Source organism: Sinocyclocheilus anshuiensis, unplaced genomic scaffold (assembly GCF_001515605.1).
Source record: "Sinocyclocheilus anshuiensis isolate Anshui unplaced genomic scaffold, SAMN03320099.WGS_v1.1 scaffold1021, whole genome shotgun sequence".
NCBI classification, from domain to species: domain Eukaryota; kingdom Metazoa; phylum Chordata; class Actinopteri; order Cypriniformes; family Cyprinidae; genus Sinocyclocheilus; species Sinocyclocheilus anshuiensis.
This window is the reverse complement of record NW_015554136.1, coordinates 235,093-252,913: the sequence shown is the minus strand read 5'-3', so window position 1 is coordinate 252,913 and position 17,821 is coordinate 235,093. Positions and strand designations below refer to the sequence as shown.

The 17,821-nt window shown below is 39.2% G+C and overlaps 1 protein-coding gene across 1 annotated transcript; it reads right to left on the bottom strand.

The window, feature by feature from the left end:
• Positions 1 to 516: 516 nt before the first annotated feature.
• LOC107670381 (T-box transcription factor TBX5-A-like) lies at positions 517 to 14,793 on the bottom strand. Its single transcript, XM_016462961.1, has 8 exons — positions 14,650 to 14,793; positions 13,772 to 13,866; positions 12,416 to 12,535; positions 11,480 to 11,627; positions 8,845 to 8,997; positions 4,639 to 4,730; positions 3,041 to 3,270; positions 517 to 1,344 (listed from the first exon to the last, which is right to left on the bottom strand). Exons 1-8 carry the CDS (start codon positions 14,791 to 14,793, stop codon positions 758 to 760), a joined length of 1,569 nt encoding a protein of 522 aa, XP_016318447.1. The 3' UTR covers positions 517 to 757.
• Positions 14,794 to 17,821: the final 3,028 nt, after the last annotated feature.

The following is a 17,821-nucleotide window of genomic DNA, read 5'->3' as shown; positions in this document are numbered from 1 at the left end:
CAGAATAAGCATGTGGTTTGAATTTTTACATAAATAATGTGTTACACCGAATGACAATGTAACATTATTTCAATCAAATTTTAACATTGTATCCTCCAACAAACGTATCTGAAACCTTAAAAGTTGACACTTTACTTACATTTAATGTGCTTTCTATGGACATAAAATAACTTTGGAAATTTCTTTTGATGCGGACATCTTAACGTCTTTGACCCATGTATATATATTTTTTAAATATTTGTATGTATATATACTTGTATATAATTTATTTATAAATATTTTATATATAAATCTAAAATTTTTCCTTAATATATACATGTGTGTGTGTTTATATGTACATAATAAATATACACAGTACACACACATATAGTATGTAAACATAAACTTTTATTTTGAATGCGATTAATCGCGATTTAATCGTTTTGCATCCCTAGAAAAAACAATTATAAAACTGGATTGGTTTCCTCAATTACTGTCACCTTTTTCTTTTTTAATAAAAGGTTGGCATCCTTGTGCATTTGTCCTTGCATGAAAGGGGAAAAGTTCTTTGTCCCTGATATACAGTCAGCGTCATGCAAATATATGTCTCGTGTTACTGTCCTGCTCAAACACTGAGACATTCATTGCTGCGTCAGCCATCTGAACTGAACTGTTTGCTGTTAAGTCGCCTACGCAGCAAACTCTCACAAGTTATAAATACGCAGGAAAGCGCCTCTCCTCCATGTTGGGGCCTCATACGCTGCTCAAGAGAATCCAGTTAGCTGCCCTCATTCCAGTCGGGCATGATGCTTACGCTGTGCACGGCGTGGTATTGGTGCGGAGACAGGGTGCGAGGTATACTGTGAGTGTACAAGTACTCGTTGCCCTGCAGGCCGGCAGTCGGAGACTGGATTCCCGCACTTGGACTACATTGGCGGCCCAGTGACTGATGGGACATGGAACCCTGGTACATGGCATGAGTGTCTCCCAGCTGCGGTGAGGCGTGGCCCGCGACGCCGCTTAATCTGGACATGAGGGGTCCTGAGGTGAAGTGAGCTGAGAAGTGCTGGTAGGGCAGTCGCTCCATCTGCTGCATGGTGGTCACCGAGCAGCCGGCGTAAGGTGAGACGCCCGTCCAGGTGTTGCAGCTGATGTCTTCCAGGCTGGGCACAGGCTCGGTGGACTGCGACGCACTGGCGTACATGCACGCCTGCCGCTGACCAGACTCGGCCCTGTAGGGGGCGCCGCTGAGACCCAGAGACTGAGAGTAGCTCACGGGCCGATAGTAGTGATCGTCCTCGCTGGATGAGGTTTCCACGTAGGGCTTCTTGTACGAGTGCTCTCCCGCGTGACGGTCGTCATCAACTGCGCATGGACAAAATGGGATGGAAATTAGGGTTGTGCCGATAGTATCATTTATGCTTGCTATCGTCTTTTCCCCAGATGATAGCAAGACAATTATTATTATCATCATCAGTCTAGTAATACAACCTAATTAATATTAGGGCTTATTTGTTCCATTTTATTTATCTTTCTGCGTTTTTTCAGCGTTGCACGTTATAACCAATCACACACGATTCTGCTGAGCTTGTGAACGCAATGGCCAATCAGAGGTGTTCAGATGAGTCATCGCTGAAGCACCGGAGTTTTGTTGTTCAATGTGCGCTCGCTCGTTGAAGTCTGTCTTACGAATTCTCTCATCATAAACAATAAAGAGATTAATTCATCATACAGTGTAGATAGCTTCACTGATTATAACGGGAGTATTTTTAAACTCGCGCTAGACTGAAGTCAATGATGATGTTAATGTAAATGTTCTTTGCTCGTTTTCTGTAGCTGCTTTTTGAATAACTGAGGAAATGTAAGCCTTATGATTAGTAACTTACAACGTTTCTATTGAATTGTTACGTATGTTAAATACAGATTCGGTCATATTAAAACATTAGTCTGATTTTAGCCTTACGCTGGAGTTGGTTGACTTTCCGGCAATGAAACTTAGTAAATAAATAGATCAATAAATTAGCAGGATAATATCGTGTATCGGCGATCTCACAGGCTGACGATATGACAATAGAGCATATCACCAAACACTAATGGAAATGAATTCAGCGCTGGTTTCCCAACCATATTCCAGGAGCCACAGCATTTCACAGGTTGCACGTCTCCTTTTGGCACACTCATTTCAGGTTTTGGAGTCTTTACTGATGAACTGATGGCCTGACTCAGGTGTGTTTGATTAAAGGGAGAGTTCACCCAAAAATGAAAATTCTGTCATTAAGTACTCACCCTCATGTTGTTCCAAACTCGTGAGACCTTCGTTCATCTTCGGAACACAAATTAAGATATTTTTGATTAAATCCGAGAGCTCTCTGACCCTCCCATAGACAGCAACACAACTGAAATGTTTCCAGACCCAGAAACGCAGTGAAGACATCGGTAAAATAGTTCATGTGACATCAGTGGCTCAACCGTTATTTTACGAAGCTACGAGAATACTTTTTGTGCACAAAGAAAACAAAAACAACGACTTTATTCAACAATTCTTGTCCTCCGCATCACCGTAGGCGCCATTATCAAGAGTACCACGACACATGCACATTGCTTTCCTCTGCAACGCTCTACGTCAGCAGCACTACGAGCGCGTTGTTTACGTGCAGAGGTACTCCCAATAATGACGGAAGACGTGATTTTGAGGAGAATTGTTGAATAAAGTCATCAAAAACGCACAAAAAGTATTCTCGTAGCTTTATAAAATTATGGTTGAACCACTGATGTCACACAGACTATTTTACCGATGTCCTCACTGCGTTTCTGGGTCTGGGAATATTTCAGTTGCATTGCTGTCTATGGAGGGTCAGAGAGCTCTCAGATTTCATCAGAAATATCTTAATCTTACGGGTTTGGAACGACATGAGGGTGAGTAATTAATGACAGAATTTTCAGTTTTGGGTGAACTCTCCCTTTAAGGAGACATGCAGGCTCCAGGAACATGGTTGGGAACCACTTGAAATATCACAACCCTAAAACAACAGCTAAAATTGAAGTGACCAGATAGACCCACCTTTCCTCTTGATGCAGTGATAGTCTTGGCTGTGTTCGTGGGGCAGAGGATAAGAGCTCGACTGAGGCAGCAGATCCTGCGACGTGCTCGTGACCCCGTTCTCACAGGAGTACTGAGAGCTCATGCCGCTGGGAGTAGACAGACCTTGGACGTCACCGGAGAACGGACTCTGGCTGGTGCCGACCCGCTGACGTACGGTACTGCGAGGGACCACTGGATACTCCTTGGTGCTTTGGGAAACAGAAAGGACTTTGTGAGCCATTTCATGGCATGCATTTCCATGTTGTCTTTCAGTCAGGGATCTTGAAACCATTCCATTGGTAACTAACCACATCCACCATCGACGCGCAGCACTGCGTTAGAATAATCTCTTCACCATCTGTCTGCGATGGGAGCTTTTCCATACCAATTAATCAGCAAAAGTTGCAAGAGGCACTTTGCATTAATTCCTACGCTATTTCTTTTGAACCACTGACCTGGTTTTCCGTTGGTCCGAGTTTAACTAAGACCAGACCTGCTTCGTCTCAGTGTTTGACAGTGGAGGACAGATAGGATATCAGGACCTTTGACTTCTACACAGCACCACGGAGGAGTTTCTTTTTTCCTCTCTGCATTTTTATGATGCATTACTCTTTGCTTTATAACGAGTATAGCGGCTTTCTTGCTTGTTTGCCACCTCGGACGAAAGCGTCTGCTGAATGCATAAAGTCATGTTAATAGCAGTGCCGTGTAACGGATTCAGTAGAAGAATCGTGCAAGCTTTAGTTGGGTCTTAAAGTCTTCTCTTTTCTTTTTAACGAATAGTGGTTCCTTGCTTGTACACCACCTTGGATTAAAGCTTCTGCTGAATGCATAAAGTCATGCTAATAGCAGTGCCATGTAAACGATTCAGTAGGAGAATCGTACAGGCATTAGTTGGGTCTTAAAGTCTTCAGGTCATTATCTGGAAACTCAATAGAAGGCTCTCATGGGAGACATTAGTCAGTTCTTTCTTTGCTTGTTTGAAAGTAACAACAGACAAAGTTAACTATGGCATGGAAAGAGCATTGCCATTTTTTCCGAGTGTATCAAGAAGTCTGTCATTTTGGAGTGGACAACGCCTGTGCTGGCTGCTGTGGGCCCTCCGACCAGATTTTCTGCTTTGAAAATGTGTTTTTCCACACTCTATACAGCAGTCATCTGGAGAAAATAAGAACACGAGCCATGTGGTCTTTGCCTCCACTGGACCAACTATATCACAACTGCAGACAACTGTTCTGGATCTACACAGAGCTGAAAGAGAGATTGCCATGGTGGATGGTTTTCAAGAGGAACACTCACATAACAAGTGTCCCCTCAGTCAAGAGCATCACTGGTTTGTGTCTGCTGTGCATGGATCAATACTGCCCTGTGTAGTTTAGTTTTAATCTGACTGCCCATCTGAAGATGCTGGTCAATTCTCCTGTCAATGTGAGCACATTTGGAGGTGCTATCTGTAAGACCTATATAAAGAGGGAGCTCCTAACCTGAGCTGCTGGCTGCTGGTTGTTTATCGCTATAATTAACTCCACGCAAGCACTAGCTCATGTAAGTGTCACTCTTCGCAGATTTAGACTCACCTCTGCATTCTTGACATGCGATGCAGCTCCATATCGTCACTTCCACGAAAGCCCTTTGCGAAGGGATTGTTCTCGATCTTCAGTTGGGTGATCTGTAAAACAGCCAACACAGCAGTGTTACCTTGCTTGTACACGCTGTTTAAATATGGCTGTAGTCTCTTTTTTTCATTTGAAACAAACAATGAGGTTTTTCAACCTGAAAGTTCAAAAGGTGATTTATAGATGATTGGCTTTTGCCTCCTTTTTATTGTTTCCAGTAATGCATTAAAGCAATAATGCCCAAGAAGCTTCACGGGGCTTATTGCTTTTATAAAACGGTTATTCCATATACATAGTTAGGTTTCACAAAATAAAACAGAGCAAATAAAGTGTAATGATATTAATAACAACAGTATTCTTCCACCAAACAATGTAGCTCCTCAGAAACAGTTGTGGATGCAACAAAGTGGTTGCCGAGCAACACACAGAAGTAAACAAAGGTGTATGTTACTTTGTAGAGTCATTTACAACAGCTTCGAAGCGGCTCAGCCAATCAGAATCAAGCACCGGAACTCTCTGTTTAATAATCATGAATTTGCACTGACCACTGCATTGATCGTTTCTGTTCAGTCTTGTCTTTGAAACCATATCTAATAGAATGTTTTATTGCACAATGTCTATAAAATGCATAATGAGCTGCCCTGTGTGTAAATTGAGAAATTGTCCTAGTGGTTTTCTGTGCTTGGTCAGCAGATGATGAAAAGATGAATCTCGATGAACCCAGGCTGTGGCTTGTTTGATGCTGCGCTAATGTAGAAAAACATTTGTCAGTTTGGATAAAGACTGGTGTAGATTTTTGTCTTTACATAAACCAGAACAAAGTTTCTAATAATTCCACACAAGAAGCACAGAAAACAAATGTTAATATTGTCAGAGAGATCTACAGTAATATAAATTTCAGAGGTCAACATAACATATTTTGCCTTTTGTAAATAGCCTTTGTGCATTTAAAAATACATTATTTTTGCCTTAACGATAATGTCTCTTTAGTTATTTATAATTACTTCTTAACATATTTTTTTATCCCATTGATTGTTTAGGGAGTAAAATTATTATTATTATTATTATTATTATTATATCTGATTTAATAGCTTACAAAATCTCTGAATCTGTTCAGTGTGTGTGTGAAAGACATTTAAAACGGATGCTTTTATAAAAGAAAAAAGGGTCTTTAAAATGAAACGGCGCACAAAAAAATGACTTTTCAAACTTTTGTATCGAAGGTTAATCCCAAGTGCCACTGCCAAATTTACAAAAGCGATTTGGCAAGATGCTAGTATATCTGTATATCTGTACTGATAGACAGTAATGAGTTGGCGGATTTGAGTGGATAGACCTTTAATGAGACTCACTGTCTCTGCGAGGTTTATTTTTGGCTGTTGTGGTGTGTTTTCTAACAGGACCTGATCTTTGACACTACGTTGGCTCTCACTTGAGATGAGACCTTGTAAAAAATGGACATGTTGGGACTTGGGACGCACCTTTGAGCTCTCATAAACGCACTGTGCGCTTGGCAGACTTCACGCAACGGAGTAGTTTTGTACAGGCCCGGATTGGCTAATCGGTCTCGCGCTGACCTCCCTTCACCGTCCGCGTTCTGATTCAGTTTGGGCGAATGCAAACAACTTATAGACTATGAGCCCAACATTCAATCTAGCTGAGGGAAGACGTCTTTCGTTGTAATGCAGTTAAATCGAGAGCGAGAGAAAAATAAATTTAAAAAAAATTAACTTCTAGCGTATTCTTGGACCTCATTATTGAAGTAGGCTACAAATCCAAGCACCAGAAGCAGCCCACACTCTCTAAGTTTTCTTTAATTGAAAAATATGCATTTTCATTCATTCAAATGCTACATGTTTGCAATGATTTTTTTAGTTCAAAACTTTAAATGCCATTGTTTAAATACTTAACGGTGTCTTTGGGATGTTTTCTTTCCATTAGTCTGAAAAAACACTTTATGAAAAACCAAAAAGCCCAAAATCTCAAAATTGACAGGTGCATGAAAAAACAGTGCTTTTGCCTGCAGTGTCTCCCCTTAAGAATCACAATTGTCCGTTATTTTCCATTTGTGGCACCTTGCTAAGAAAAAAATAAAAATAAAAAAACCCTCAGTTGTTGGAGATATGCGAGCAAAAAAAAATAGATGAAAAATGGATAATAGAAAGCGCAAAGGCGGCACTTAAAAAGGCCAGTAAAAAAAAATAAATAAGTGGGCCGGTCTAAGGCATGAAACTCCAGGGCTGAAAATGAGTCCCACTCCGGCCCTGGTTTTTTTGTATGTGACAATTTGATGTCCTTAATATTTACCTTTGTACCGTGAAAGTGCAAACTGAATTTTTTCAAAATATGTCAGTTTCTTATTTTCGAAGGTCGACCGAGAACTCCAGTGTTGGCGGCGCTTTGGTTTTATCTCACTGCAGTGACCTTTTCGTCTTTATATGTATTAAGTTTATATCTCTTATTTTCGTATTTATATTCACTATATTTCTATGTTTTTTCACTTATTAATTTGATTGTGCAGGTTTACTGCATCTCGGAAAAAAGAGCAAGTCCGTGCGCTACAGCATAGGCCTATATATAAACACACACATACGAGGCAGAATACCATATGCTCTCGTAAAGTGTGTCGTACGTTTAGCCTAAAATGTTGCTCGTGGTGGGATAAAGGTAAACCTACACATGATTATTCCCGTTTGCTGGTTTCTTTAGCTGCAAGCGTAAGGTCCAAAAGGTTATTCAAAATCAATTATTTTTAATGACATACAGGTGCTCATGCTTTTACCCTTTTTAGGTGCGTAACTTGCTTTCTTGAAATTGTACTTAAGTTTATGTTGCATGTAGGCTAGTAGGTAAAATAATTGCTGTTTATAATTAAAAGTCATAAGTGGTGAAAATGTAAAAAAAAAAAAGCAGTGTAAATAAATAATAGATATCAGAATGTCCGTTAATTAAAACTAACATTTTTGTTTTTGTGTTTAAAGCAAGGGTGAAAAAACAAACTTACAACAACTTAAACTCGGCGATCTCTTTAAAAAGCATCGATAGGCCTTATAAGAGCCGACAAATAATCCAGTCTTTGAGCGTCCCGGTGTTTTACTCGAATTAATACAGATAGACAAAATTAAAGTCTGCTAAATGCGTGTGTGTTTTCTCACATCGGTGAAATCATTTATTACACAAATCTGTTATCCAGAGGAGTAGTGTCCATCTTTATCATGTTCTTATTTGCAAACATGATTTTACGATTAAATGTCGGCTGCTCACATTAAACTTTTGGGCTATTTGACTACAGCGCAACACGAGTTTTTAACTGTATAAATGTTACATTAACAACTGCCATATAAAAGTGCAGCTAGTGTGACAAAAACACAGACATGCATCTGACAGTCTTTTAGAAGTCAGAAGTCAGAAAGAGCTTTATTGCCAAGTTTGCACATACAAGGAATTTGTTTTAGTGTCACGAGCTTCCACAGATAATACAAATAAGATGATTTATAATAAGAAAATAAGATATTTTTTAAGCAAATAACGTAATTATTTTTTTAAGGACACACTGTGCATATTGTTTAGGTGTACAGTCATTTATCTCTGTATTTAGTTGTTTTTACAAACGACTTTTTTCACTGCCTTATCATATTCAACCGTGCTTAGCGACCTAATAATGTCGAGTTGGAAATATCACGGTTGGAACTGGACTATTAACCAATAATCGAATTTCGAATGCATGAATGGAAATATTCTTAGAAGCATAACAGCTGGCCAAATAAATCATGATTAGTGCAACATTTCTTTATAGTAGCCATATAAACATTTCGGACGTCTTTTATTATTTTCTTCCTAAGTGAAATATGTAATGTAATAGTTGAAATAGTTACAATTAGCAACAATATTTTTGATAGGTGCACAAATCTCTTTTTTCTGCAAATCTGTCCAATCAAGCTGTTGTCGTGCAGAGTAATTGTATTGGAATCATTAAATCAACCAGGAATCATAAGTTAAGACGAATTTGTGTCACTTTCTTGAAGCAGACAATTCTATGCTAATTCTATAATTTCGTAGATTCACAAAATCGAATCTATTTTTTACGCCATATTTATCATGATAAGAATGATCACAGCAGGATAACCTAAAACCCCCGTCTATATTTTATCCCGTCTAGCTGCTTACCTTATGGTTTTGGTAAGACGTGACTCCAATGAACGCCGTTTCCGGGAACACGTGAGTGCAGAAAGCCGTGTTTTTGGATCCAAATCCGTTATTTTCATCTGCTTTTACGATGTGAATCCTGGGCTGATATTTATGCATGGAATTCAGGATAATCTGGAGAGAAAATAGAGCGCAAACATGACCGACCATGTAAGTAAACCTCGTGTTCGCGTGCATATTATTTAAATGATCGTTTTCGATTATATATAATAATATAGGCTACGTAAAGATATTTTATATAAAAGGATGCTACCATGGTTAATTAATGTGATTGCGAAGGAACCTCGCTAATAACTTATGAACTGTGTGTTTAAACGTTTTTCTTCTTGCTATCAGCTGCGTTTTTAAACACCTTTTTTTCCTCCAATAATATCCACTCCCAGCAATGTCCCATTTTTTCCGTTTTGCACTGTTTTGTCCATCTCTAAAGCCTCCTGCCCAGTGCTATTTACTGTTCAAATGAGACCTCACATAACATTCTGTACAGAAGATTTACACTAGTGCTGAAAAATGTCCATACCTAGTAGCTGTGCTGTTTTGCAGTGTGCACTTGTCTTAAGTATGGATTTGAAGAATATTACTAAAAAGACTTTTGTTCAAGTTCTCGTCGGCTCTGTGAGTTCTTCCTGTCTTCTGTGCGTGTATAATGTAGGCTTCTCTAAGTGGATTTTGTCTAAACTTTGCATTCTGGATGAGCATGCCAAGTGCACACACACACACACACACACACACACACACACACACATGCATTCCTATTTTCCATTTTCATGTGTTTTCCCCTCACATGCAATTTCCAAACAACTGCAGCGTTTCTCCTTTGATCAGTGACATCGGTCCACTCCCTCCGAGCGGCTCCTGGCTCAACACAACACCGAGACTTGGAAAGCAGGGCTTGCTGTAAACTTTAAACATCGCTCTCAGTGGAGAATATTGCTTTTGCTCTGGATGGACAAGATGATGTATTGTTAAAGGTAAAAAGCAAAATGCATGGCTTTAATATCTGTGATGTCGAAATAAAATAATAATTGTATAGGCCTGTCTGGATTAAACAAGAACTGCAACCGCACAGCTTTGGCGAAAAGCAGAGTGGGGCATATAAGAATATTTGGAGAACTGTATGGATATGAGAAAAGTTATTTTGTGGGACCACCCACTGGGACTGCAGCATTTGTCTGTTCTGGGTGCCTCGTTGCCCAATTTCTCCATTTGCCCCCACGCTGTATGATAGTCTTTAATGATAGTGAGCGATCACTGAGGGCCATGAATGTTGGCCCACTCTTTCATGTTGCCGACATCACAGGGACTCCGAAATCCTGCAGATTAACAGCCTTTGTATGCCTCTGTCCATCACTCATCACACTGTGTCATTAAATATAAACAGTTTGAAGCACAGTTATCCAAACTCCACCATTCTGACTCAGATATTTCTGCGAGAGGCAAAGAATGTGTATGCCTATTGAACGCTATAATGATCAAAGCCGAAGCTTTAGTTTGCTGCCATCTAAAAACATCTTCAACTTGGAAAATTCAAACCGTGTTCTTATGCACCGTGTGTATGCTCGGTAAGTTATCCACTTGGGAATTATTGTTTCAGTCTCAGACATCTTTATCTCATCATCAGAGTCTAATTAAGACCGAGTTCGGAACTATTGGCTTGTTTTATGCATTTCCTAACAGGTTCCAGCTTATTGCATGTTCAGCCCTGTTTCTGAGACTAGTAATTATAAATAGGTCTGAAATTATTTCAACCACCTGGAACAACAAACCGATAGACTGTTATTTTGGTCGAGAAGCCGTACTTCATTTATAAATCCCAGGGCGCTCTTTCAGCACAAAAGGGGGCACGCCAGGAACCACTGCATCCAATCAAAAATGCATTCTGGCCAGAAATTTACAACTCGGCTCACATTCCAGCCGGGCTCTGATTTCATTCTACCAGCTGAGGTTTGGCAAGAAAACAAGCCTGATCGACTTCAACCTTGTGATCAGAACTAAACTGCAAACTGCTTGCAGTCACGGCTCTGCAGATGAGGCATCTAAGCTCATTTTCTAATCTCACACCGAAGGTGATCTGGCTTGTCCAGAAATCGGAGAAATGTTGAACCAAGAGACCTTTGAATTGAGGCTCGGGCTGGTTTTTCTTAATAGCAGAAACCTCATGAGTTGACTGTGCATGCATTAGTGCATAAGTGGATGCTATGCATATTAAAATCATATAAAAATGAAATTTCTTCAAACTCATATCAGTTTACAGAGAGTACATTTATAATCTGAATTTAGTGTTTCCACATCTGAGGCCAACTGCTGGTGCTTCTGTTGTCACAATTATCATTACCGGATTTAAGATGTGTTTTGGTTGTTACACTGTTCTGGCGTTTGTCAGCAGCACCTCTTCAGGGGTGGATTTCCTGATCTAGAGCCTAGATACAACACTACCTGATCAGATCTGCATGTGTGACCCCTTAAACACTCAAATCCTCTTTCTCTGCTGTGCTTATTTCAAACAGCTACAATCCAACATGTGATGATTTTGTCAGTAATGCATTTATTTATTCAGTCAAAACATTTCAAAGCAAATACATGGAACTGTACTCACATGTCCGAACGGATCAAGGTGGTTGTTGGTTAATTTCAGCTTCTGGAAAGACACCAGTTGCCGCATCCAATGCGCGCCAGTGGCTGGAGAATCCGGATGGACGTACAGCCTTCCCGGCATCGCAGGCTCTGCTTTCCCCGTCATAGACCTGAGCCGAGTGCAAAATAAAGACAGTCGTTATTTAAACATACATTTGCTTCATTTTAAATACACATTGATTTCCCTCAACACTGTAGTGTTTTATACTTGAAATATTTTGGATTACTTTTAAATTAGTTTTCTTTCCTGTGATCACTGATATTGTTGCTCTCTGCTGTATCGACTAGAAAAGTAACCCTACCAGGTTTAAGATTCTGTTTATTTGTCCATGCATGCATTATAACAAGAATAATTTCATTAAAACTCAAAGATAATGTTTTGTTCCCTCAATATGTTTCTTTTATTGCAATCGAAATGTGATACAGCCTGCTACCTCCCATATATCATGCATCAATGCCTTGTGCATTGTAAATAATGTCTTTCAAAGAACAGTGTATTTGGTTAATGGCTAAGATGATGGTTGATCAAGAGGGCCATTAGTTCCAGAGCTTGCACTGAACGGGTAATTATCAGGGATATTGGCTTGTGGACATCCTCCCTCAATAACCTCAACAATTTAAAACCACTGACCCTGAAAAAGGAGTATAAATCCAATTCGCAGTGTGTTCTGTGCAGCAGCAGATGGAACTGTGTGTAAAGCAATGCGAAGGCTATATTTTCTCATCCTTTATTGTATACATTTTAAACCTGAAATAGGTCTGTGTCCCTCAGCACCGAAACTAAATAATGACAATTAATGAGTCTTACTTAAATATGAATATGTGTGGCACCACCAAATAAATAATAACCTGCATCCGTAACTTTAACTTTTAATAAAACAATTGATGACTCACGCACCATTTGTTATCGGCGAATTTATAGCGGTGATCGTCCGCTGGCACGACATCCATCAGCAGAATGTATTTGGTTTTTGGGTTCAACCCGGTGACCTTCACTTTGAAGCTTGGGAACATCCGCCTGTGGAACAAAAACAATTGTATATTGAGTGAATAAAACTATGAAAGTGTGCATAAATGTGAGTATAGACGATGAAAGTGGTTTTGCATTCACTGGGTCTGGGTCAGCTAAGCGTTTCATATTTGAATGCGTTCACTTTAAGAAATGCACGTATTTAAATGCACAAATAAAACTGTTTACGATTTTGTCAAGAGTTAAATGACGAAAACTGCAAGACAATTTGCTATCATGCATACAGAACCATTGAGACCTTTATAACATTAAACATCAACTTAATTTCCAGCGACGATCTCGGTATTTATCGATATTTTCATTCTCTCGCGCTGATCATAATGTTAAGCAACAGCAAAGTCGCAGTAAGGAGTTCATGCACACTGATTTATTGTTTTCTTTTTTCGCATCTGATTCCTGAGAGGCCCTCTGCTGTTTTCAAAGAAGCAGACATTGCTGAAATACTAACTTCAATGTTCAATATGTATTTTAAAACACTTCTCTGCTAATAGAGAAGAATAGCTGCCGCAGCTCTGGCCTAAACCACTATAGTATTGTTTTAAACAATTAGTAACCTTAAAACAGATTAACAATCCCCGCTCATTCTACATAGTCAATGTTATTAATATGCAATGGTAATATTTTAAACAATCGCTCTTAAAGTTTTAAAGTGAGATCTAAATTCGGTGTACATCCGTAACACTATTGGAAAAATCTGCTTAATTAATAAATCTGATTAATATTTTATAACAATTCGAATAAAAACTAAATCATGTAGCCAAACCAATGCTTATTGATTTACTGGAATTAGCCTACTGCTAACACTGCAAAATCAAACTCAAATTTTTAAAACGCATTCTTAATAAAAATAAATAATACAAAGTATAAATAATAGCCTACGTATATAATAAATAATGCAAAGCTAAAAAGGTTATATGTTTAAATGTTATGTCTATAGCCCCAAGCAAACCACAGTGTGCCGTTAAAGATCAAAATGAAGAAATTATAATACAATCTAACTTTTTATGTGCATTGCAGTACGAGAATATATAAATTAATAGGCTCATATAATGAATAGTGTACAGTAAGTAATATATTATGCATTTATTATAATAGGCTAATTAGTACAATAATGATTACAATGAAAAATTCTTAATTGCGCATTATTTTTATTTTTATATCGGTTCTCCGAAAACTACAGATGCAATGCATTTTCAAAACATTTGTAAACATTTGTTGTCTTACCTCCCGGCTTTGGTGATGATCATTTCAGTTCCCACTTCATGAAACTTCGTCCACAACTCTCGCTCGTGCAAGTAAACCTTTATCCCTTCCATTCCCTTTTAAAAAGACAGATGCAGACGTCGAGAATGAACGTAACGAATGCAGAATGCGCTGCAGTTTCTCAAACGTTAAAAACGGCGGTGTCGCTCCTCAGAATTACAGCTAAATGCATATAGAGGAGAGAAAAAAAGCTGTTCGGCTTTAAGAATAGAATAGGTTATATAAATCATGCTGGCCTAGAGTAAATCACTGCAAACGCTGAATTATTTTTTAATAAACTGCAAGATTAGGTTAGTAGAATTATGCTACACACACGCATGTTAATTGCACTTAATTTGGAATCTTGAGTAAACTAACTCACAACACAATTGTCACAAAACTCACAAAACACTCGTGTAGCCTCTGTAAGTTTTTTGTAAGTTTTGCTTTTGCGGCCCTCTGAACAACAGTAATAAGTGATGAAAGTACCACAGCTTTATTCATTTTCTTATGTCAGCGGTTGATGAACAACTGGCGCATCTCTTACACCTTTACTCAGCTGTCTAAATGGAGACATTCCATAGACTTCTATTGTTTTTATATACAGCTAAGCATAAATACTATAATACACCCAACACTAACTGAATGTGTATATAATGACTATATTTTAAAAACGTTTTACAAATAAGGGCATCCCAATAGGAGGTTTTGTAAAAAAATTGGCTCATTTCTAGGGGCAAATTTGTAACTAAAATTTTTGGTTAAGTAAGCACATAAGTAAGCACACACACACACACACACACACACACACACACACACAGAGAGACAGACAGCAGAATGGTTAAGACAGTAGTTGTTACCTGTTGAATGTAGGTTGTCTGTGAAGACGGGGATTTGCTAACGGCTCCATTCTGCTTGTCTGATTTACCATCGTTTTGTAAATCTTTTGAATCGGTGTCACTGGGAGAGTTTTGGAGCCGAAAGGTGTCTTCGCTGTCTGCCATGTCAGAGGGGCTGTGAACTACTGCAACCGCGAGGCCTAAATGACAGAAGAAGAAACAAAATCTAATCACTTTTTTCTTTTAAACAAGCATCTCTGTTGTTCAGTTCCCTTCAGACTATCTTGCACCACTTTAATAAGTTAATGCCTTTGATTATAACGACAAATTCGTATCCTAACTCTAACCCTTTTATGATAACTTTAAACAACAAACGAAATAAACTTCGAAAAAAAACGACGATATTAATCAAACACGCTACAAAAATATCCCGCTGATTTCGGAACATTCTTCATTAAAACACTTGGATACGGTCCCGCAAAAACAGTGAGGTGCAGTATTTATAATTTTGAAAATGTCTGCTCGCATAAATTATCCAGGTCAAGGCAACTTTCTTTGAACGCAAACACATGCATTGCATATGCACATTAATAATGCTTATGCATACACGTATAGCTATTTAAATGATCATTCTTTTGCTTCACGCGTCTTCAAATCTGGTAAGGAGTTATATATTCCAAGTCTGGGATATAATCATCGCACGGGCCTCTATTAGAACTTTCTTTGGATGTCAGAAGAACTCAGCCATGCACACAATCCAAGCTCAACTGTTTGATGAAAATATTCCGCAATGTTACTACAATTGCAACTACAATAGGCCATGCACTCTTATGTCTCACAGATATCGCATGCAGTTATAGTTTGCACGTCTGTATGCCGATGGTTCATGCTGTAGGAAATCAAAAGCGTGTCTGTAGTGATGGCCTGTAGTGCAACAACTCTAAATGAATCAGACTCGAAGAAACTGACATTACCTCGAATTCCGATGCAAGAGAGAGTTGTACAAATCCCCGAAACGGTGCAAAGCGCTCGTATCACTTCCAAACACTGTCGGTTCGATAGCGAACTTCCCTTTGAATGTCAAATATATTCCAAGCGTGCAGCTCACGAGATTCTGCTCTGTGAACCCATGGATTCCCTCTATGTCCTCGCTGAGGCAAGAATCCTCATGCAGCAAGCGTCCATGTGAGTATATCGATTAAAAATGCGACTCTTTCTTCATGCGGTAGCGTTGGATGTGCACTGATTGCAGTTCAGAGCACGGCAGCCCGTATTCTTCCCTTTACTAGTAGGTTCTGTCTAGTGCACCTCGAGAAAAGAAGCACGGTCACCTCCTCCCTCGCTCTCTTCTGTTTCTCTAATGGTCAAACCCCACGCATTAAGCTGGAGAACGGAAGCTCTGGGACGAACCACGTAGGTAGTTTATGGGTCGGCTGCTATGTGGACACAATATCGGTCCACCCACAGCCCCCCACCCTTCAGAAGCTCTGTATTATTGAATGAGGAGACATTTTAAACGCGCATATAGCCTACAACACGTGCGCATCTCGTCTCGTTGTACCATACACAACTGATGCGCTCCATGCATTTTATTGTAAGTCTGCATCAAGTTCTCGTCAAATCAGGTTTAAGTAGTGTGCATTATAAAATAAAATGTCTTCAATAAAAAATGAAATACAGAGAATATTGTGATAGCCTATGTATATGAAAGATTTAGTCTCCATTAGTTAACGATGGAGATGAAACCTAAAACAGACACATGGATTTCATTTGATAGGACGCTTGAAATGAAAAGTTTGAGTCACATCACGTGTGTCTTTGGTTTGTGTGGCTTGCGGCCTGCAAAGCGTTAGATTCAGAAACTAGAGTCGCTGCCAGCTGCGTCCAAACAACGTAAACGCGTTCATTAAATATTTTACACATGCATGTTTCTTCGGCTGACTTAGGCTGCTTCTTCAAAATATGTTGGATTTTAGCGCTGAAGGCAAACACGCGTCCGCCAATGCACCTGAAGATGACCGTGTTGTTGTTGTCTTTCCTGGAGGTTAGGGAGAAGTTTGGTTACACGTTATTTTAAGGTGTCCATACATTTCAGTACTGAGTAATATTAATAAACCTCATGTACTTACTATATGGTTAGGATTAGGATTAGGGTTTGGTTTAGGGTTACTTGCATGCAATTATGCATAATTTATTTTTATTATAATAGTAAGTACATGTAACGTGTGTAACAAGGACACCTTAAAATAAAGTGTCACCAAAAGTTTGTCCACAAAATAAATGGATTATAACTAAAGTGATACTAGCCATTTCGGTTTCAAACCAAATCCACAAAGGTTATAGATCTCCTGATACAATAAGACTTGTACCCCGCAGGCCACTATGGGGTCCTTCTTATGCCACAGAATAGTAAACCGCCAAATCTAGTAAAGAAACTTCCATGAACCCGGGAACTAAATATAGCACCTGATAACCCAGTGGACACCACACACAACAGCATGCGAACCGGTGTTAAATCACAGATCCGCCAGCGGATGGTCTCATTAAAATTCGTATCAATAGCAGGAATTTATTTTGTATTTTGCGTGCTATTTATACGCAGAAACTGAATTTGGCGTGCATACGATAAGCACGTGTTTGACATATAATAGTTTTTGCGTGCATATGATACTCACTTTGTTGGCGTGCACATGATACTCATTTTGGCATACATATAATAAGCACCGACCCCACACCCCTAAACCTAACCATTGCGTATCATAAGCACGCCAAAGTCAATTTCTGCTTATGAATAGCAAACCCAAAATCGTGCCATTGAAACGCACTTTCATGAGATCGGGTTATAATAAGAACCAAGTTCTGCTGCCTCGCGCTCTATAGCGATTCAAGATCCGTCACGAAATCCAACAGATAATTTCAATGCAGATACTGATCTAATGAGTGATAACGGGACAGTAACAGCCCTCTGATGTAATGAGTTTATGTATGACAAACATTGCATCAAGGGTCAACTTTTGCTGTAATGTTAGTTAAACGTGTATGATATAGGCCTATGCATGTAACGGCACTATAGACCCATAGGCCTATTGTTCTGTAACACTTTGCCAAAAAGTCTTGGTATATGTTCCTTATCGTGCAACCTATACACAATTCGTGCAGTCATATTGAGTGCTTACAGGAAGGCAGCTAAAAG